The sequence below is a fragment of the Zonotrichia albicollis genome, chromosome 12 (genome assembly GCF_047830755.1).
Source record: "Zonotrichia albicollis isolate bZonAlb1 chromosome 12, bZonAlb1.hap1, whole genome shotgun sequence".
In the NCBI taxonomy this organism is placed as follows: Eukaryota; Metazoa; Chordata; class Aves; order Passeriformes; family Passerellidae; genus Zonotrichia; species Zonotrichia albicollis.
The window spans coordinates 17920427-17944266 of NC_133830.1; the positions used below are offsets into that span (position 1 = coordinate 17920427).

General features: G+C 40.9%; 1 protein-coding gene across 1 annotated transcript in view; it reads left to right on the plus strand.

Annotated features, from left to right (window-relative positions):
• Positions 1-23840, plus strand: part of SLC6A11 (solute carrier family 6 member 11) — a 109667-nt gene that overhangs the window by 66829 nt on the left and 18998 nt on the right. The window contains exon 7 of the mRNA XM_074550121.1: positions 22809-22912. Within this exon, the coding sequence (XP_074406222.1) occupies positions 22809-22912 (104 nt within the window). The remainder of the gene's footprint in view (positions 1-22808; positions 22913-23840) is intronic.

A 23840-nucleotide genomic window follows, 5' to 3' on the forward strand; every position in this document is an offset into this window, starting at 1 on the left:
AGTTTTCCCCAGAATTCAGCTTCTGAGGCCACTGGGGAACAGAAATAAATAAAATAATAAAATGGGCTTTGTCCCACCAGGACCAACCCTTCAGTGCAACTGCAATTAAGGAAAAATTGTAAAATTGCAATAGTTGTAAAATTATCTGTAAATAAGAAGAGAAGAAAATTTTGAGGTGTCACAAGCAGAGAGGGAATGAAATACATTGAGAAAATGTGTTACAAATTTGGCAGGAAATCTGCAGATATTGCTGCAGTTTGGGGTAAGGGTTCACTGATTTCTCACCAGTTTTTGGTCAATTCCAGAGAATATTTAAATCAAAAAGTACAGCTGAATCCCATAAAATGGGAAATGGGATCTGGTTCTTGGTGATTCTGCACTCGGTGTTTGCACACTGATATTTTAGCAGAAAAAGCAGAAAACTTTTCACACAGACCAGAGCTTTAAAAAGTATTTTTATTTTAAAATTTGAATTCTTTATTTTTACTTATTACTATATTTTGAAACAAAATCTTGTTTAGGAATTAAAAAGCAAATGCTTAATTTAAAAAATGGAGCAACAACATTTGCCTTCTTAAATAACCCTCCAAGTTTTTGGCCAAATGCTTTTATGTTTCTTAAAAATTTGCAAATAAAATTAAATTGAAAGTTCATTCTTCTGCAAAATTAACCATTTGATCAATGTCAGTACATTTAGTAGGCCAAATGTCAAGAAGTAAGGTCCTGAATATGGTTTCTAAATGGCATTTTTTTTATCCTAGCACTTTCTTTTGGTCTTGATCTCAGTTTTACTTTATGGTTCTGCCAGCTCTGTGGCATAATTGCAAGGTTTTCCACTGCCCAGCTCTCTTGAAAGAGGCCCAGGCTCCCAGCAGAACCCCAGTGAATGTTGAGTGGCTTGTTTACTAAAATTCACCACTCGGGTACACAGCTCCTGCCACTCCAAAAACAACTCAGGCTTTTAGAATGCTCCAAATCCCCTCTGTGTAAAATAATGAGACAACATGGGCGCTCTGGGGGATGCTCACAAAAAGCTCCTGGTGCTTTCCCAGCCTGGGGAGCTCAGGGAATTTGTTTATCCAGCCATGAAGGGGAGAACAACAGAGCTGGGGAATGATGGCAGCACCAAAACATCCACTGGGGAGGAGCAGCCCTCAGCGGGTGACTGGTTATGGGGGCAGGAAATGTGCCAGAGGAGGAGGGAATTCCAAATTTAAATTTAAATTGTCTGTTGGGTGATTTGATCTTGGCAACAAAGTGGGTGAGGTGGTTGAGGGTCATTGTGTGGAACAGGGGAGGGAAAAGTGTGGTTTGGTTCTAGAAATCATCAATCCCACAGATTCCTCTTTGCCCTGGTCCTGTGGAGCCCTTGGAATGCCCAAGAGCCAGAGCAGAGATGCCTCAGCTTGAGTGAACCAGGCAGAAATTAAATAACACTTAATTCACTTCCTTGTGCATTTTGACTTCAGCAGACAATGATTTTCAGTACAGGTATATTGCTGGTAAATGTGTTTTTTTATTTCTAGAAACTCCACTTACCTGCAGATTGTTAAGTTGTTCAGTTTTTAAGTAGTTTAGGTGGTTTGTTGGGGTTTTTTTTGTTTGAGTTTATTTTGTTTTTTTGTTTCTGTTTTGTTGTTTTGTTTTGTTTATTTTTGTTTGTTTGTTTGCTTGGGTTTTGTTTCTTTTTAAATTTTATGTCTGGCTTAAATTTTTACTTCCCTTCCACGGTCATGTATAAGCAAGGAAAGGTAAGAGATGATTGCATATTTCCAAAATATAGAGCTGAAGAAGGCAATGCTAAGCGAGCTGGCAGCAAGTGAGAAAGGGAAAGAAATAAACCAACCCATGAATTTTTGAATTTTTCCACTCTGTGTAGGATGGAGGGATCAGAGAGAAGCCAAAGGTCCTTCCCATGCAGGGGGAACATGCAGGGAGAGATTCTGAGGGACAGACACCACACCAGGGATGGTTTTGGGGTAAAACCACCCCTAAACCACTCTTTGAACACTTCACATGAGCCTTTACAACAAGCCCAGGACATCAGCAGTGCTTTGTTTGTTTTCCTAATTAACTTCACCCAGACAAATCTGTCACAGGGCAGAGAACACAAGCTTGTTTTAGCCTGAAGGTCTAAAAACCAAATTTGCTTTATTGCTTTGTCTTTTTTGATCCCTCCCTGTATTTATTTATAAAAATTACTTGGGGACCTCATTCTGATTTTTCTGCCTGGGTGATGTCAGTATCTCCTTAAATTCTCAGGGGGACTCTCAGTGCCTTGTAACTGAGAGAAACCACAAATCCCAAATGCCTCTTTAAAAAAGAAATTAGTTTTTAAAATCAGAGGTTGGTCGGACAAATTGTTGCTCTGAGCTTGTTGGAGTAATCTCAGAGATTCTTGGCACATAATCCTGGGTGGGTGCCAAGCCCTTGCTTTGGTTCCAAGCAAATCCCAGCCACCATTCAGCAGCAATTAACTCTGAGGCAGAGGCAGCTGGGCCACCCTGAGTTATCATCCCTGCCCTGGCAGTGCCAGAGCTGGGCTCGTGCTCATTCAGCCACAGAATCGGAGATTTCTCCTCATGCCACCCCAAATTCCAGCCTGGGGCTTGTGGTCCCACGCCCTCCGTAGCTGTGCTCGTGGAATTCCCACCCTAAGAGCTGGGGAGAGATGAATCTAAACTTAATTTAGTTATTCTACAATCCTAGATAATATGTATAATATAATACAATTCTGTATAATGGCAAAATATATATAATAATATAATTCTGTATCGTGACAAAATCAATGACTGTTGCTTGCTCAGTACTTTCATTGGTGGAATTTGAGGGTGAGGCAAAAAAAAAAAAAAAAGAGCAGAGTGTGTGTTTGTATTTATTCAGGGTGACCCCAATTATAGGGAAATAATGTGCTATGACTCCATGATTCAGGAGGCTGAACAAATGCTTTATTAAGCTATTCTATATTACACTATGTTAAATTACATACTAAATATTAGTAATAGTATTTACTAATAATTAAGTAAATCTAGTAATTAGTAAATACTAGATATTTTATTAAAGAATACTAAAGAAAAACCCCATGTCTGAGACAGCCAGGACACAGCTTTGACCCAATTGGCCAAGGAAACAAAACAACCCTCACTGGTGAACAACAATCAAATCACAATCTCCATAACACATTCCACATGTGCCAAACGACAGGCACAGAGAAAAAATACAAGAATTGTCTTCTCTTCTTCTCTCTGTGCTTTTCCAGGAAAAATCCTGGGAGAGGGAATGATGTCTCTCTCTGTTCAGAGAATGTGAATGCCCCGTGTTGGTGACTATGGAGGTTTGAGGCTGCACTAAGTAAATTTATAGGGTTTTGTGAACTACATTTCAGAGGAGGTCACTGCAGTGAATTCTGGCAACAATCAAAAAAGGACAGTGAGTGACCTCTGCACTGGCTGAACACATTTTTGTGTATTTATAACTAATGAGAGTCCCTTGCAAAAGTGAAACTAGTAAGTGACACTAGTTTCACTCCTGCTGGTTTTGCTAGTATCACTAGCAAAGGTGAAAAACCAGTTTTATTTCCATGCCTTGATAGTGATTTTAATCCTTTCCATTCTGTTAAACCTTACTAAACAGAAAATGATGGCTCTCAAATGAAAAAGGATATTTCAATAAAGTGGTTAATGCTCTAGGTTAGCTTTGTGGACTTTCATAGATTTCTGGGCCAATTTTTGCTGAGTTAGCATAGGATTATCCACATCAGTGGCTTTGAGTGACTGAAATGGCATAAAATTAGAATAAAATTAAATATTTCCTTGTCTGTCCTTTTGGATTGTTGACCCATATTGTCACTAGCAGTATCTGAAGCAATGTGTTGCCCCAGATTTCATTTGTTTGTTTTGAGGTTACTTTAGGAAACATAATTAACTTTTAATTGAGTCTTTAGTATTTATTCTGCCTAAGCACTCAGTTTTTACTCTGCTTATGAAGGGCAATATTTAGACTATTCTGTGGGCAGCAGGAAATCAATGCTGCTTTCAATTAAGATTTTCTTTGTGTGACACAATGGTGGGTCAGAAGTTGTCACTTGGTCTTTTTAATGGGTTTATTAAACACTGGGTTTGCTTGAGGGATTTTTTTCTGTTAAATTAAAAACATTTTCCCTTTTTTCCTTTTGGTCTTTAGGCAATAAATTAGGCTTTTTAATAAATCAAATTATAATAGAGTTACTTAGGGGATAATAACTGGAAGCCAGGCCACGGTTTTGGTGGTATTGTAGAAAATTGAGTCTTTGGAGTGGCTCTTCAGAGAGTTGTATTTATTTGTGATGCTCATTAAATAGCAGTGTAGGACACTATACACCCAACAGTCACTGGTGCTTTTTTTCTGTGAAAAGGCAAAAAAAAAAAGTAAAAAAAAGTAAAAAAGCTTTTACTTTTTTACACTTTGGCTTTTACTCACTGTCAAACCTGGAAATGGAGCTCAGCCCTCCTGGTTCCACAGCCAAGGCACCATTCCCTGTTTGGGTGGCCCTCAGCCAGGAACTCAGGAGGTCCTCCTGGAGCCCTGCCCTGGCTTTGGCAAAAGCCTATAAAAATGGAGATGTAGTGGGTTTAGAAAAATACAAAAGAATGTGCTTTTTCACACAATGAATGACTTAAATGGTGGAACTCCCTGCTGGAGGATGTGGGAGGCTGAAAGTATCAATTAATTCAATTAATTACAGATGGGCCAATTGTGAGCTGTTAGACACAAGAGTCCAGATTTAGCTTGGGGTTCTGGCTGGTTTCTGTGCAGCTTTTATTGGGAGGCTCCCTGTCCTGGGGAGTGCACCCTGCTGCAAAATAAAGTGTAAATTAAAGAGAAGCAAAATGGCAGCAAGTCAGAAAATTCCTGCTTGAATAGAACCCCCCAAAGCAAGTTCAAGCAGAACAAGCCCAGGATCACTCGGGTTGGAAAAGACCTTTAAAACCATCAAGTGCAACCCTAAACCCCACCAAAGTCCGTGTCTGTGGTTTTCTCATGTCCTCTAAACAGAGAGAGACAAAATTCTCTCTCTCAAGTTTTTCGTGGACAAGCACAGAGAAAAAACAATTTCTATCTCTACTTGCTGCTCGTAGTGTTTTGCACGTGTAGAATGTGTTAGAAAATTGTTTATCTGAAAGAATTTAGCAATTAGATTCTAGTAGAGATTGTTTCTATTAATTAACCTATCAAGTCCAAGCTGTGTAGACTCAGTCTACAGACAGTCATAAGTTTTTCAGTAGTTAATGGTAAGTATTCTTTAGTATTCATAATAATATAAGATATATCATATAGTATATAGTATAATATAATATATAATATATAATATATAATATATAATATATAATATATAATATATAATATATAATATATAATATATAATATATAATATATGATATGTGATATGTGATATGTAATATGTAATACGTAATACATAATATAGTATGCATAGATATAATGTATATATATTTACATTATAGATATATACTATATTTATAAATATAGTATTGATAAATGTAGTATACATAAATATAATTTAATATAATACAGTTTTAATAAAATGAGTATTCAACATTCCAAAACCTTAAAGTCAGGTACCAATCATTCCCTGGACCGGAGAGCCTGAATTTCCATCACACATCCAGTCAGGTTCTGGGCTCTCCAAGGGTGTCCTCTCAGGTCACCCTCTTCCAGGGTTTTACTACTGGCTCCATAAGTTTTTCTTAAATTTAAGTGGGATTTGTTGTATTTCAGTTTGTACCTCTTGTCCTTCTGTCAGCATTTCTGAGAAGGCTCTGATTGCCTGTCCTTTATTCCCTGTATTTATTTATACACATTTATTTATGCCCAAGAATCCCGAGTTCTCTCCTCTGAGCTGTGCAGTCCCAGCTCTCTCAGCCTCTCAAAAATTTCACCTTTTCCAAGATGCAGAAGCCCCTCCACCACATCACTGGGCTGCAGGAAATCCCTGTTCCTCATGGGCTGGGATCCCAGCACTGAATTTGTGGTGTTGGGCAGAGGAAAGGGATCACCCACCTCCCTCAGGGCGCTGGTAACTCCTCCTCATCTTCATCCTCATCCTCATCCTCATCCTCAGCCCAGGGGCTGCTGGCCTCTGCTCCAGGGCCCACTGCTGGCTCACGGTCAGCCAGTCCCCTGGCACCTTCCCCTGAGGTTGTTCCCCTGAGATTTTTCCAGCAGCGACTTTCTTAAACCACAATTGCTGAAGTTTCTAAAGAGCTTTTAGTGACAGATTTTTGCAAAGTGATTTTGAATATAAACGCAGGCTTCCTTCACCTTCCACCACGTGGTTGCTGACCACTTAGAAAAAACCGTTTAGGAACAATAATCTCTCTTTGGGGAGAGTTTATCTTTTTTGTTTGCAGTTTCTAAGCTTCACCAGCAGCTTCTGTGCCGGTTCCAGTTCCAAGTATAGAAGGCACAGAAGGTGCAGGCTGTGCAGAGAGAGCGAGGTGAATTCTGCCCTGGTAGTGCTATAGAAACCCCATTGGCTCCTTCATTTTCAGAATGCAGCTGCCAGTGGCACCATTCCAGCAGCTGGGCCAAGCTCCAGCCTGGAGGTGCCCACCCAGGGCACTGTGCCAGGCTAGCTGAGAATGGAAATCTGTTCTTGCCCTCCAGGCAGGGCCACGCTGCCAAATCCAGCTCTGTTTGCCTCAGGCTTGGGCTGCTCTTGGTGCTCTGGGGAGGGCTCCCGTGCTCTAGGAAGGGTTCCTCTGCTTTCCAGAGAGGCAGGAGACAGAGATTTCAGAGATTTCCTCACCATCACCTGCTGGCTGGCTTCAGGCTCTGACAGCAGAGGTGTGTGAGCACAAACTGCAGGCAGGAGAAACAGAACTCAGCAGCAATGACATCTTCCCCAACATGGAGGAATCACAGAATCACAGAATGACCAGGTTCAATTCCATCCCATCCCCAACACCTCAACCTCAACACCCAGTGCCACATCCAGGCTTTGTTAAACACACCCAGGGATGGGAACTCCACCACCTCCCCGGGCAGCCATGCCAGAACTTTATCACTCTTTCTGTGAAAAACTGTTTCCTAATATCCAACCTAAATTTCTCTTGATGCAGCCTTAGACTATGTTTTCTCATTCTCAGTTGCTGTCTGAAGAAAGAGCCCAGGCCCCCCTGACTGCAGCCAAATTTCAGGGAGCTGCAGAGTGATAAGGTCACCTCTGAGTTTCCTTTTCTCCAGGTTAAACCACCCCAGCTCCCTATGAGGAGCTACTGAGGGAGGGATTGATCTGGTCTGAGAAAGTGGGAATGGAATTTTTACTGCTCCAAACAGCCTTTAGTGCTGGAGCTGCTGCTGTAGAACTTGTGAGAACAAACAAACAAGAAAAAAAATGCTTAACCATAAAGAGTGATGCCTCAGGTTTTTGCTTTTATATTTTCAGGTTCTGTGCTGCTTTAGTGTGTGAGTCTGGGTTCACATGAGGGGATGGAGAGCTCTGTGCACAGAGCAGGGAGACAAAACAATTCCTGCTCCAGCTGGGCACCAAGGACAAATGATCCAAATCTCAGCCCAGGAGCACAAACCCCGTGGGCTGGAGAGAGAAAAACAAGGAGGGTGGGACTGCAGGGGCTAAAGCTGGGATGGGACAATGAACTGCAAGGTGCAAATGGAGCAGAACTGATCAAACAGAGAGACCCAGTGCCCGGTCGTGCATTTTGGAGCCATTTTGGTTCACCTTGGCTTCATTTTGGGACCATTTTTGCTCACCTTGGGTGCAGCCCTGGCTGGGCTCTTGTGCTGCCCACAGTGGATCCATTGAAGAGATCATTTTAATAACTCTCTGCTATATTCTTTAGCTCTGTCCAGCCTCTGTTCCAGGTCAGCCTTCCCAAGGTATCCAGGGCACATTTTAGGGGAGCTGTTTCCACCAGGGCTGGGCTCACCCTGCATTGCTGGTGCCTGTCCCACCCTCATCCCAGGAATTAAGCAGAGCTCACTGCAGGATCCAACCCAGGGAAAAACCTGTATTATTGGCATGCAAACCAACCCACTCTCAGCTATCCCTTGACAAAACTGCCCAGTTGAAGAAAGTTCTTTTTATCAGGAGTTGTGTTTGTTGAAGTCACAATTAACACCTCAGGACACCCAAGGTCATGCAGGATCTTAGCAGGGAACTTCTCTGCCTTTGGGACAGTTTATCCAAGGGGACAGTCTCTGGATAAGTTTATTTTTCCCTATTTTCTCCACCTGGCCTAATACCCCACTGCCACCTTCAGGGCTGCTTTGGCAGTTTTGTCCTCTAAGGGATTTGTGAGGGGAAAACAAAGCTCTGATGAACACAGTTAAACTTAGGTGAGACAAACTTTGATTTACTGCTTAGAAAATTAAAATATATTCCTGGAGGCTGTTTTTTATTTAGATGAGTATTTATAGCATACTTTTGATTACTCCAACCCAGCTCAATTTTAAGGTCTTTATAATGTAAGGGATGAGTTTTTGGTTTTTTAATTTTTACTCTGCATATTGTATCCTCAAGCCCATCATTTGCCAAGTGATACATTGAAGTAGTAGGATATATTTATATATTAACTCTTCACATATTTAATTTAGCTTAAAAATATTTCTGCAAGCAAAAGAAGCTGATAAATCATTTTTTTAGTTGCATTTCTTGTTTTCATGAATTCTAATCCTGCAGAACCCAGAAAGGTAAAATCCAGGCTCCTGGAAATTGATGGGAAAATTTCCTTCGAATTTTGTGCCCTGACATGGCAGAACCTTCACCTATTTAAAATGCAAAAATGCAAAATTTACAAGCATTTCGTTCTTTATTTTCCGAGCACCCTTTCCTCTATTTTTTAAATAAAGTGCTAAATGTACATTGAGCACAGTGCTAAATGCAAGTTTACCTCACACAGAGACATTTGCATGTGATGAATTATGGAAATAGGCGAAATATGGAGCTGGAGCAGAACCTTCAGAACTTGAAGTGCTCTGGGATTTTCTGGGCTCCCTGAAAATCCCTGGGGATTCCTGAAGAGCAGGAAAAACCCCAATGGAGTGATTTCATTCCTCATATCAGAAACAGAGAAAACAGGCTCCTCTGAAGGAGGGAACTGCAGAGTTTTGGGGAAAACCAATGTTTTTGATGTGTGACCTTGTGTGGTGGTGCATGGGCTTTGTTCTGCAGGCAGCAGTTCTGTTTTCCCCACAGAACCTGAACCCACTCTGGGAGGATCTTTTGGGGTCTGGTATTTATACAAGGCTTTGGCTGCTTTCAAGAAAAAGAAAAAAATAAGATCAAACAATCTTCAGCCTCTGTAACTGCATTTTCTTCTGTTTTGAACAGGGGTTTTAGATCCTTTGTTAGTTCAGTTTATAGATAAGCATTCTTCAGGTGGCTTAAAAAGAATCCTTGAGAATTATTATTTTTAAAGACGTCAGATTAAACAACATTTCACCTGATGTTATATAACCCAAGTACAGCCTTCTCTTAGTTTCTGAATGAAGATGAATTCTGTGAATAATGATCATGACCAAAATATCAATTCTGTGAATAAATGATCATAACCAAAAATATCAATTCTGTGAATAAATGATCATGACCAAAATATCAATTCTGTGAATAATGATCATAACCAAAGCATTTTCCCTTTGCAAACATTTCAAATATCAGGGCTGGATGCTGTGTTTGGCATCTCCAGTGTTCCTCAAGCTTCAAGGGTGGTGGAAGAAACTAAAAAAAGTAAGAGGAGTTAATAAAAACGCCATTGGAAAAAGGTTTTTGTCAATGGGATATTACAATTGAACAGATCTGTAATAAAAATTGGATATTTTGATCAGCTTGGTGAGGGGAAATGGAACCTCACTGTCTTTGCTAAATCTCCTGCATCCCCCTGAAAACCGAAAAGCCAAACCCACCCCAGTTACTGGTGGGTTTGTTTACTGTTACTGGTAAATAAAATATTTTAATAAATATTTTATTTAATAAAATAAATAAATAAATAAAATAGTATATTTGAATAAAAAAACACCTTAAAACCATGTTGGTTTGGATTCAGAGCAGTGCAGAAATTACTCAGGGTCACCTCTCCATCAGTGCCTGAGCTGAATTAAGAGTAAATATTTTGAAACCCCTGTGAGCGCATTCTGGTGGGTGTGGGAGCTGACAAATCTCTCATCCTGAGAGCACTTGTTGGTGTTTTTTCAGTAAAGTGGAACTCTAATCAACACCCTCATTTTAAAAATTAGTTGACTGCACTTCCTGCATATATTTAAAAAAAAAATTGAGCATCTTTATTTATCATTTATAGGAAATGACATTAACAGGCTGCCTAAAAGACCTGGTAAATTCTGGTGTCTCTGGGGCTGAAAAGATATGAAATATACATGGAAATATATGAAATATGAAAAGAAAAAGAAAGGCAATGTTTATTCTTTGAGCTTTTTCCATACCATACACAGAATGAAAAAAAAAAAAATTATTTCCATAAAAGAAATTTTTTTCACAGAATGAAAATAATTGGATATTTTGAATAAAATTTCTGTTATTTCCAAATGCCTGGATCTTTATAGAGTGAAAGTGTAGAAAGGAGAACTTTTGATGCTTTTAAGGTCTCCCCAGCAAACTGGACCATGGGGATGCTCAGCAGTCAGGGATTTCACCTTCCCACAGGGTGGGATGGTTTCCATACCCAAAACACCCCAGAACAATTATACAAAGTGCCCTCCTGCCCTGAACCTTTGCACTTACGAAAAATGAAGAAGTGAAGAAAAAGATGTTGCTCCCAAGAGATATTGGGATTTTATGATATTTGGCCTCTTATTGATACCTTTTAAAAGGAGATTTTTGTGGTTAAATATCAATATCTTTCTAAAAATGTTTCCAGCTTGCCATTTTCCCAAAGTCAAGCTACCAATCCACTGAAGACAATTTTTGTTTCCCATCACTCAGACACAAAATTGTTCCAGATATCTTTTTTCCCCCCAAAATAATGTTGTCATAAGGATAGAAATGATTTTATATGAATAATATCTCTGGGATATTCTGTGTACTTTATGCCGCCAGGTATCTCCTTCCACATGCTCCAGAATTAAATGAATGGAAAGCTGATAGATATTTCAAGGGATTTGAATCCTGCCCTCAGGAAATGCTGACAGGGAGGTGAACTCAGACCTCTGGATTTCCCTGTGCCAGGCTGAGTGAGGGAACTTTGAGGATGAAAATGAATCAAAGAGAATCCCAGGCCCAGGAGGGTGAAAGTGGAAATCAAAGGCACTTTCAGACCTCTTAGAACCCTGCTGTATGTTTGGTTCTGCCCTTCCCACAGGCACTCATCCCTCAGCCAGCACTCTGCACTGGAGAGGCATCTTTGGATAAATTTATTAATTTTTTCTAAATTTATTTATTATTTTTTTTAAGCTAGGCACAATAACAGAGTGGTTTGGGTTGGAAAGGATCTTACAGATCATCCAGTGCCACCCCCTGTCATAGCAGGACATTTTCCATTGTCCCAAGTTGCTCCAAAACTCCATCCAACCTGGTCCTGGACGCTTCCAGGGATCCAGGGGCAGCCACAGCTGCTCTGGGCACCTGTGCCAGGATTTTCTGCCCTCTGTGAACACCTGCAGTAATTCCATATCCTCTGAACAGAGAGGGACATGGTTCTGCCAGGAAAATCTGTGTAGAATCTGTAAGAAACTCAGGAAAGAATTCAGACAATTATTATCTCTCTTTCTGTAACCATTTTTTACAGATATGGTTCTCCAGAGTCCACTATTCATATTTCACCAATAATGTGAGAGAAGATTCCTAAAAGCCAATCAGGTCCTAAGGCCACCATTGTTTCTAGAAGAACTCAAGTCTAAATTATTAGATGTCTTAAATCTAAATTATTAGATTTCTAATAATAATAATGTGTCTTTTCATGCCTTCTGATGATGGAATTTGTATCACTTTTAGCTGTCCTGATACCCCTTCAGTGATGAACACCCTCGTGATTTCCTCAGGGGAGCACAACTGCACCTTGTGCCTCCTCCTCACACCAAGACACCCCTAAATTTTAGATTAATGAGTGTAGGAATATTTTACTCATGAAAAGCAGCGAGAGGAAGGAAAAGAATTGCGTGATAATTGGAAAGTTGATTTTCCAAGCTGGATGCTGCCACAGGAACATGCAACCGGTGTGGCTGCAGCAGGGAGGAAGGCGCTGCCCCATTTTAACTGGGTGGTTCTTGGCTGACAACACCCCCTGGGAAATCAGCATTTCAATGCCTGGAAAGTGATCCCGGCTATAGCGCTGGCCTCCAAAGGCACCAATGAATAAACAAAACTCCTCCGAGTATTTAGGTCCTTCTTCTCCCGAGTTTCCATTCTCCCAATGAGATTTGCTGCATTCAGCCCTCTGGAAGTGACATTAGCAGAAGGTAGCAGAGGGAGCGCCTAGCAACCCACAGAAACCCCAAAGAGGGGTGGAAAGGAAGTGATTTTCATGTAATTATTCACCCCTACAAAAGCTGCTGTCAGGTAGACACTAGAAACATAGCTGTTTTATTCTTCCCCTAACCTACTTTGGATCTTTTGAGAATCACCACCATTAAAGAGAGGGGAAAAAAGGGCTTAATTCAGCCATTTTCTGCCTGGCCGTTTAAGTGCTGTTTTCCTGCTCTAATGAAGGCTCTGCTTTCAGAAGCTGTGTTGTTTAGAAAGCCCAGGGTAGTAAACTTCAGCCACAAACTCACTCCTGCATCCAAAACTCTCCATTTCTGTTTGCTGCTTCCCCACAATGCACAGCTCATATTTTGTTTGGGTTTAATTCCCCGTTTAATGGCATTTCCCACTGAGCTGGGAGAGATAAATTAATTTATTTTATTTTGTTTCCAAGAAGGCATTTGGGGACAGGGGGCAGGGGCTAAAGAGTTTAATTTATTTTAGGTAACGTGGCTGGTGCCAGGCTGCTTGGATGGATCCAGTGGGTTTTTTTCCCTTTATTTTCTCCAGTTTTGCCCTCAGCCACAACTCCTTGGAGCTGAGGCTGCTTGGAGATAACTGAGGGATATTTTTGTGCTGTTCTTGCCATCTGGAGGAGCCTGGAGGAGCTGAGCTTCACTTGGCCAGCATCACAGCAAACACTCGTACATGGATGGATGTCACAATGCTGCCACTTCCCGCAGCCCCAGGCACATCTGCAGTGGATACTCTGATTTATATCCTCATTTTTGTCTGATTTATATCCTCGTTTTTCCACATTCACACTCCCAGCAGAGGTTCAATAAATGCAGAGAGGATAAAAGATGTTCAAAGCTGACTTTTAAAGGGCTGTTTCCATTGGAAAATAAATATATCAGAAGTAAGTTTTATCGGAGATTGTGTTTGTTGAGGCAGTGACATCCAGAGTTGTTTATTGTGAAAAGCATTCTAAAATTCTCAGGGCTTTAACCTGTGTCTGTAGCTAAAGTAATATTGTGCTTTAAAATGATATTATAACAGTCTGTTTTACTGACTGGGTGTTTCAAGATTCTGGTTCTGCATTTTCATACTCAGCAAAAATGTTTTCATTGAGACCCCAAGGATTAACTGGCTTCATTTTATGGAATAACTTCTTTTGTCTGATTTTAAACACAAAATGTCTCTTAAATTAACAAGTGTTCAGAAGACTTGTAGCCTTTTTAATTAAACATATACCAAGACTATTTTATAGTCAAATTTTCATATTTGACTATTTTGAGTCAAATATAATAAACTATAACTGAACTAAACTATTGTAAACCATACAGGTACAACAACTGTGTTGACAATGTGGGAAAATGAAGATAATAAAGTTTATTCTTCCCTGTTTGATTTTGCCTGCAGGATTGATAGGAACGAGACAAAATCAGTGTGCTGCTAGTGAGGGAACAGCAGGATGCATGCAAGGAATGGATTTATTCCCTTTGAATGTCTGCATCCCCCGAGTGTTTGGGTTGTTTTGTGAAGAGAACAGAGCCTTGACCTCTGCATTCTGAATTTTGGCAGCTGCACAGCCCAGACACTCAGCTGATTTCTGTGTTCGCTGCTATTTAAGAAAAAAATTTCTCTTGATTGCAGGAGAGTGACTGGGGAGTGAATGCAAACTGCCTGGTTTTATTTTCCTGCCTCTGCACGGAGATTTGTGTTGCTGGCAGTGAATTGTGGTATATTATATATATGTAATATATATATAATATATATATTTTAAGCCTGAGGAACAGGGAAATTATTAAAGGAAGCAGCCAGGTGTGGATCTGTTTTCTCTCTCCCCATGTGTGCAGTTCCCTCTCTCCTCTTGCTGCCACACCAAGCCCAACAGAGGAGGCTGGGATGTGGTTGGATGTTCTTTATAATGAAAAAGCCAGAGGAAAAAAAAATCACTTTATTGGAATAAGAACAGAGGTAAAACGCTCAGTCCTCCACTGCTATCTATTTTAGTATTATTCCTGGAAGTATATTTTTATATATACATAAATATATTTATACATTTACATAAAGATGGGGCTTGTAGCAGAGGAGTGTAATGAAATGCAATTTAGGGAATGGTTCTTTTCATTGCACATTACAGCAGAATGACTCTCAGTTCCCTGGTGTCACCAAAAGTTCAGCTTGGGGATAAAATTGTCCTTTATTGGAGAGACCTGGGATGTAATGCTGGAAAAGGGAGTGCTGTAAATAGGAAATATTAAAGCTCACTGTGAGGGAAACTTCAGCAAGGTCAGAACGGGATCTGTTTCTCCAAGCCTGAATTTTTGGGGTGTTCTCAGCACGAGCAGCCCATGTTTTCTGTGGGTGAAAACAGCAATTCCCTCTGGTTTTTAATCCCAGCTTCACAGACAGCTGGGCACTGAAAGCAGCTCCAATGATGCATTGATGGAAAAGAACTTCCCAGGATGCTGAAGATGAAGCACAGGGTGGAATTGGGATTTTACCTTCTTCCCAAAGCTATGAGAAACTGCATTTTTTATCCTATTTTTTTTTTTTTAGCATTTGTTTTGGGGGTCTCCTATAGTTTATGTCAGGAATTGTTCTGAGTTCTTCCAGCAGAGCTTGGGGCGTTTTAGATCAACAGAGAGGGGGAGTAGAGGTCACACCACAGATGAGGCTGAACAAAGCTTTGTATGTTTTTAATTTTTTAAACAGCTCAGTTGCAGAACCTGATCCACTGATTTTGAATTAAGGTTTTGAATTAAGACCCTGGACAAGACTTTCTTGAACAATGACTTGTAACTATTGCCAGGTGTAATTTATGCCCTTTCAACTGACTGGACTTCCACAGCATTAAATTGCTGTGTTGTAATATAGCAATGCTTAGTGCAAGCAAGAAAATGTTTTAAGCAGGTAATAAGCAGAAATATTATAGTAAGGCTATGAAATGCAAGGTATAAACGACATGGTTATGAAAGTTTCTTTTTAAGTGAACAGAGAGGGGGAATTGTGGGAATCCATAAAATCAGAGGGTTTGGGGAAAGCTGCAAAAGGCAGCTCAGAGACAGCAGAACTGTGATTAGAGCTGAGCAGCAGCCATGAGATTGGTCAGCAGAAAAATTATTTAAAAAGTAGAAAATCAAGGATAAATCGAACAATGGTCTGTGTATTAGCACTTGTCTAGAATAACTCCTTAAGCTGCAGAAAAATTTATCTAATGAGATATTAGGGAGGTTGAAGCTTAATAATGGAGCTCTGTGCATTGTGTTTTCAGGCTTACAAGTGGGTATTGTATTTGAAATAAGCAAGCATTGTTTAACCAAAGGTACCTGTGCTTATAGTGGTTGGATAGAACTGCTGTCAATGTGCTTTTGCTTTGTGTGATTGGCCAAAAAACTTATAAAGTGAGCTGTAGCATTAAATTCTTTGTCTGCTGCCTGGGATGTGAGCTGCTGGCATCTTCCCATTGCCATCACCATGGAATGAGGCAGATGCTGGAAAATCAAACAGCTCAAGGCACATTCCAGCAGCCCCATCCCATTTGTGATCTGTACACAGCCACCTGCCAGTGATACTCTCCCACCTCATTCCAGACAAGGGGAAGGAAGCCTTTGTTAGGGAGAGGTCTAGCAGGTACTTTTGAAATGCTTTGATTCTCCAAAAGATTTTTTTTAGTGCTCTTAATTAAAGCTGTTGCTAATTGGCCCATGTCTGCTGCGGTCACTCTTTTAGTGCAGGTGTCACCTCAAGGTCAAGCATTCACATTTTGCTGGTTTCCTGCAGACCTGTCACACCTAAACCCATCTGGCAACAGGTTGTTTTATTCAGGCATTTGTGATAAAATTCTGAAGTCATTCTATGCCCTAACCTTGAAATTTCATTTATTATCTCCCGACAGCCACGGCTTTATTTATAAAATTCTCATTTGAAACTGAAGGCAAACTGCTTTTTAAAATACATACACTGCAGAGGTTCATCAGAAAGTAATGAATAATTTAAATTAAAAGAAAACCTGGAGTGATTGCTTGTTCTCTGATAACAAAATGGGAAATAAATGACTGTCAACATTTGGAACATCGTGTTTTAAAGAGCAAGCACAGGTTTTCACTGGTCTGTCAGCTCTCCCATATTCTCAGGCAGTGCTTCATGATGGGATTGTCATTTCCACTCTGGAATTAAGGATGCTTTCAGCTTTGCTGCTCAACCTCACTGTTAAGAATGAGGGAGGGGGAAAAAAAGTGGATATTTATGCAGATCCCAGCCAGTGCTTGGGCTTCAATGTGAAATTATTGCGTTTTATTTTGACAGGAATTCTCAAGGGAGCAAACAAAGCTGTGTGGGCTGTAGGAAAGGCGAGGGACAGAGAGAAAACCAAAATATTGATTTTTATTTACTCTGAGAACCCTCCTGGGGTTCCGTTGTTCCTGTTCACATGGAGAACCCTTGGATGTGGCAGCTCCCCCAGACTGACACCTGGGCACCAGGTGTCAGTGACACTGGAACCCCAGATTGTCACCTGGGCAGTGTCCCAGGGACCTGTGAAAGGGAATTTTACAGAAACCTGTGAGATGGAATTTAAAATGCTGCCAAAAGTGAAGGGGAGATGTGTGTGCTACAAGAGAAGCTGCACATCAGCCCCTGGGCTGTCAAATGAACCTTCTCAGGTGACAACAGAATATATTTTATTTTTTTTAAAAAAGCCCTGCCTGTCTTTTGGGAGGATCAGACTGGAAATAGCTGCCTGATTTCACCATGTTCCCCAGAAATGGAATAATTTTATACAGATTTTTCTTTACACAACAAGAAAAAATGGAGTTTTTCAGCTGTTTGTCATGGAGTTAAAGTCAGAGTGTCCTGGGAGATGCTTCCTGCATCCACACAGAGATTTCATAACAGCTGCCCTGTAGCTTGTTCAAAATAAAGCACAGAAAATAAAGGGGGAGGTACAAAGTTGGAGAAACCCTTGGAATTTGAGATATTGTGGCTTTTATTCCATTGTTTTATGTTTTTTTTGCAAAAGAAACAACAATTCCATGAATTGTTCTTTATTCCACCTGAAGGAACTGGTTTTTATTCCATGATTCTCTCTTTTTCCAAAAGAAACAAACATTCCATGAATTGTTTTTTATTCCACCTGAAGGAATTGTTTTTTCTTCCATGCATGATGGAAATAATGAACACCAACACATCCCAGGTTGTCCCTGAGGTCTCTGCTTTGCTCAGGCACTGAGCTCAGCTCAGGACACTTATGCAATATTTTGTTTTATCCCTCTCACCCCTTGCTTGGCCCTCTAAATTCACTGCATACGGCTTGATCATCACAAAAAAACTCAAGGCTCAGCCTTGCAAAGGGAATTATTTCTGCACTGGCCATGTGCTTCAATACTTCATTTATTTTATTTTCAGTGTGTGGCATGACCCCATCTTACTGATAGAAATGCATTTTTATTCAGACTAAAATGAGGGGCTGTCACTCCTCTGGGGATTTGCAGTTTGGTTTGTTAAACTGTGGGGTTTTTTATTTGTTCAAGAAGTGACTTTAATTCACTTTATCTGCAGCAGTAACTTTCTGCTTTGCTTTGGACACCCATTAGGGCACAGCCAAGCCAAGGAGCACGTGAGAAAAGGTTGCTTGAAGTGATTTATGGATTTATGATGATTTATACCATCCCATAGAAGCTTTATGGCAGGGACATGAAAAGGTCCCAATTCTCCAGAGCAGGGCTGTGTTGTCTGCACTACAGCACATCCCCTTTCCCTTTCCCTTTCCCTTTCCCTTTCCCTTTCCCTTTCCCTTTCCCTTTCCCTTTCCCTTTCCTTTCCCTTTCCCTTTCCTTTCCCTTTCCCTTCCCTTTCCTTTCCCTTCCCTTCCCTTCCCTTCCCTTCCCTTCCCTTCCCTTCCCTTCCCTTCCCTTCCCTTCCCTTCCCTTCCCTTCCCTTCCCTTCCCTTCCCTTCCCTTCCCTTCCCTTCCCTTCCCTTCCCTTCCCTTCCCTTCCCTTCCCTTCCCTTCCCTTCCCTTCCCTTCCCTTCCCTTTCCTTTCTTTCCCTTCCCTTCCCTTCCCTTCCCTTTCCTCCTCCTGCTTTCATGGCACGAGCTGCAGAGGAGGCAGGGCATCCTCCACACAGCAGCATCTGTGTTGGGCCAGCTCCATTCATCTCCCTGGGCACACAAAACACCCCTGGAAATGGAGATTGTGCCCCAGACCTGCCACGAGAAGGCCAAATTGAGGTTACACACACAGACTTAAAACGGGGGCGTTGCCAGACTTGAGAGTTGGATGTTGCAGAGCAGCACTTTCCATTTTTTAGTAGAAAATGCTCCTGTTGATTGTTTTGTAAGGTTCTGTCCTTTGAAATTGTGATTTTTCAAATATCAGGGTTAGTTATCAAAGTTTTGGAGCTTTAATTTTAATCTTGTTTTGGCATGGAAACTTTTAATATGAGGTGAAAAAAGCTAAAAAAGTCTATTTCTATCTTTTAAGTTAGGAGCTGATAGAAACTAGAAAACTGTTCCAATCCCAAGTTTGTGAGTGCTAAATTGAATTTATTATCACTGACCTAAGGGTTTTCAAGGCTCAAAGTTCATGAAGAGCCAACAGGGTGTTCTCAGGTCCTTTCCTCATGGAGCTGTGCCACCTTTCAGACAAATGTCCTCTTTGGCGTGCCCCAGGTCCTCCTCTGTGTCCCTGCCCTTCGGAATGTCATTGCTCTGCATGGAAAGAGGAACAACTCCTGGTTTAAGGCAGCCTCAGCACTCTCAGAAATACCCCACAATGGTTGGGTGGGGGGCACCTGGATTTGGGATTGGTGTCTACAGGAGCCCACCAAGCTGGAATGAGAACAACTTCCCTGAGGGGTCTTTGGGAATGAGCAAACTGGGGTGACACAGGCTAATGAACAATCAGGCTAATGAACACTCAGAATAATGAACAATCAGACTAATGGACAATCAGACTAATGAACAATTTGAGACCTCACCAAATCCTCCTGCCATGAACTGAGTGCTGCAGTCTGAGGTTAAATATCAGCTGGTCCCTGGCTGCTGGGCAAGGGGATGGAGAGCTGATCTGAAATGCCATTTTCAGGGCTTGAAGGTGTTGGTGTGTCTGGCAGTTTACACCAGGGTTACTCCGGCTCTCGTGGTTTTTCAGGCACAGAAAATCTACCTGTGGTTTCTAAATGGATGTTCATGTTTGTAACTTTGCTGATCACTTCTGGCCGTTTTAGAAACCTGAAAGAATTAAATGTCACTTGTCCTCTGAGCATACAACCCCAAAGAAGCTGTACAGGTTGTATTGTTCCATTCAGCAAATAAAATTGCTTCTCCATTGCTATTTAAATATCAGCCTTAAGTTCTGAGGGAGTTTCGAGACTGATGTCATAGAGTGCAACAAAACCTCTCTTCAGTCTGATCCCAGTTTCCCAGGGAAAAGGGAAGGGAAAGGGAAAAGGAAAAGGGGAAGGTAAAATGGAAAAGGGAAAAAAAGGGAAAAGGGAAAAGGGAAGGGAAAGGGAAAGAGGAAGGGAAAAGGGGAAGGGAAAGGGAAAGGGGAAGGGAAAGGGAAAAGGAAAAAGGAAAAAGGAAAAAGGGGAAAGGAAAAGAAAGGGGAAGGGAAAGGGAAATGGGAAAAGGGGAGGGAGAAGGGAAAAGGGAAAGGGAAAGGGAAAGGGAAAGGAAAAGGGAAAAGGGAAAAGGGAAAAGGGAAAAGGGAAAAGGGAAAATGGAAAAGGGAAAAAGGGAAGGGGGAAAGGGAAAGGGAAAAGGGAGGGAAGGATCCATGTGCTGATCCAGTTTCCCAGCTTTTGTGTGGGCCCCAGCAGAAGGAGCATTTCAGCTGACCCACACTCGTCACAGCTTTTTGGGAGCTCCAGTCCTGTTAAAGAGCCTGTCTGTCAGAAGGCTCTCTGTGTGCAGCTTTTCCTGGTGAAGCTCTGGGATGTAACCAGCTGTGTCTTATTCGGGGTGACAGCAACGAAACCCTTTAAGCCTCTGATGTAAATCAAATGTGATCTTAATGTTATTTCCAAACAGAAACACTCAACAGCTCCAGAGAGCGAGGTCTCACTTGATCAGCTGTAAAACAAACACATCCCCTTGGTGTGCTTAGGAGGGTTTGATGGCTGTTATTGGTACTGGAATCATTCCTGTGCTCCCTCTCCCCTGGCTCCAGCTTCAGCAGGTGCAGAGGGGGGCATATGTGGCCCGAAGTTTAGAGTCCGGCTGCTGAGGGCGAAAGGCCGACGCCCCTCTGCAATTCCTGGCCAGCGCCCTTCGGCGTCTGAGGGCCTCGGGCTGTGCTGGCTGCGGACTGGCTCACACCGCTGGTATAGGGGAGGAACGGAGCTGACCATTTCCCGGGGGTTAAACATCGGTTTATTGAAGGTGTTGCGGGATCCAAACACGCAGAAACCAACCGGGAAAAAGTTTTTTACATAGGGGGTGAAAACAGGATTATAAAGGAGGGGGGGTGGGTACAGGCGGAACCAATTGGGAAAGGTGAGGGGATGAACTTCACAGAACTGACACTCCATGGAGACCAATAATCAAAAGGTAAAGGAGGTGTCCTGGGACCCCAGCCAACCACCATCTCCAGAGAGGAGAAGGTTCTCGAAACCTGGGAGGAGAAAGGGAGTGATTGACTGGGCCCAGGGAGGAAACAACTTTCACTTATAAGGGAAACCAGGGGAGGAGCAATTACATATCGGCAACTATGAATAGCGGTTACTATGGCAACTTAGCTGACAGGCTAGCAGTGGCGGGAAAAACTGGGGGAACGAAACCATTTTACACATAATAGGGGAGAACAATGCATAAATTGGGGGAATAACACAAGAAACTTAACAACACACTACCACAAGCAGGGAGCGGCTGCACAGCCCCTGCCTCTGAGCATCACTCAGGGTTTGGTGTTTTGGTTGCTCTGATGTAATAAAGGACTTAAAGAGATCATTTTTCCCAGGAAAACAGGATTTTATTGGATGGCAGCTCTGTGGGTTTGGGTTCTCCATATCTCCATATCCAGGACTTCAAGGGGTACCTTCAGTGGGAACACACCCACATTGGTCAGGTGAAATAAATGGTTTTGTTGCAATATTTTAAAAGTAAAATGAACCTGTTCATTAATGTTCTGAGGTTGCTCTGAGGAGAAGAATCTCACTGTGGCAACTCACACTTCCTTTTCTCTGATTTCAAATTGTTTGCATCACTTTAGGATGCAAATGTTCCCACAATGGCATTACAGAGCTACTGGTTCATTAAGCTCTACAGAACTTTTGTTTGCTGATTGTACAGTGACCAAAGCTGTAACTTTGTGCCTCTTGGATCCTTTAAATTTTGCTGAAAACATCCTTTCCTTGGATAATTTATCCCTTCTTTCCCCAGCTTAATTTATGTATTATCTATATTTATGAATTATATTATTATAGTTAATACATATTATATATATATTAATGTATATAATTAATATATATTAATGATAATAATATAATTCACAAATACAGATAATACATAAATATTATATATTTATGTATTATCTGTATGATATTATTATATAATACAGGAATAGATATAGGAATAGCACATAAATATATTATCTGTATTATAATATATTTATTATAATACAGATAATATATTTATATAATATCTGTATTATAATACTATATTATTATTTAATATTATAATATATAGTTATATATTTATTATATATGACATTATATTACATTATATATGTATAATACAATATATACATATATAATATATATAATATATAATATATATAATATATATTATATATAATATATATTATATATAATATATATTATATATAATATATATTATATATATAATATATATTATAATACAATATATATATTGTATTACATTATATATATTGCATTATATATATATAATATATATGACATTATATTTATTATATATGACTATATATATTTTTGTATATTATATACACAATATATTATATATTTGTGTGCTGTAGGAATAGCACATTTTGTCTTTAGAGCATTTATTCACACTGCCTTTTAAATTTGAATAAATAACTCTCCAACAGGAGTGAGATAAATGCAGGTGATTCTGTTTAGGCTGCAATTACTTACATTGTCTAAAAGCAATTAATGAATGTAATGGGTGAGGTTCTTCTCTATGAATTCTGTGTCCCTTTAGGTTGAGACTCCAAAGTCCAGCTGGGATGGGGAGGGGAATTTCCCTCTCAGCACAATATTTTTTTGGAGTTTATGATTTGTAAAAGCTTTTCCAGCCCTGCAGAGCCCCGTGTGCAGGTTTGCAGCCAATATTTGGCAGGAGGGGGATTTCTCTGGCTGCTTTCTGAGGCTCTGCCTGCTCTCTGTCCCCAGGTGTGGGTGGATGCTGGCACACAGATCTTCTTCTCCTACGCCATCTGCTTGGGGTGCCTGACAGCGCTGGGGAGCTACAACAACTACAACAACAACTGCTACAGGTAACAACACCCTCCAGCCTGCGGTTCTGCTCCTGGGGTGCCATTGGGAAACACTTCCCTTCCCCTTTCTCCGTGGATAACCACAAGCACACACAGGTGGTTTGGTAGGACAGAGATCTGTAATGTTCCTTGGAATGGCTCCGGTGGAACTCTGCTCTAAAATGTGGTGTTTTCATCCCTTTTGGTCAAATCTGCACCTTCCACAACCCCTCAGCACACACGGATATAGAAATTTCATGTAAAATACAGGATTTCAGGCAGGTATCATTGAATGTGTGTGCATTACTTAAGCTGCTCTATGAAAAGTACTACCAGAAATTCTCATTAAAAATCACCTCAGTTTGGTCCATGCTCTGACTGCCACTTTTCCCCATTTTTTGGGAAGTTTACAGTCCCCAGCCCAGAGGGAATGGGGGGCATTTCATGGCTTAGCTCTCTATTCCTATTCCCATAAGTACACACAGGTGATTTTTAGTAGGACAGAGATCTATAATGTTTTTTTGGAAAGGCTCCAGAGGAACTCTGCTCTAAAATGTGGTGTTTTCATCCCTTTTGGTCAAATCTGAGCCTTCCACAACCCCTGAGCACACTCAGAGATAGAAATTTCATGTAAAAATTCAGGTTTTCGGACGGGTATCATTGAATAACTCCCTCTCAAACCACCACACTGTGTGCATTACTTAAGCAGCTCTTTGAAAAGTGCTACCAGAAGTTGTCATTAAAAATGTTTGATCTGTGCTCTGACTGCCACTTTTCTCCATTTTTTGGGAAGGTTGCAGTCTCCAACCCAAAGGGAATAGGGAGCATTTCATGGTTTATCTCTGTATTCCCATAGGTGGTTTTGTAGGACAGGGATCTGTAATGTTTTTTGGAATGGCTCCAAATGAACTCTGATCCAAAATGTGGTGTTTTCATCCCTTTTGGTCAA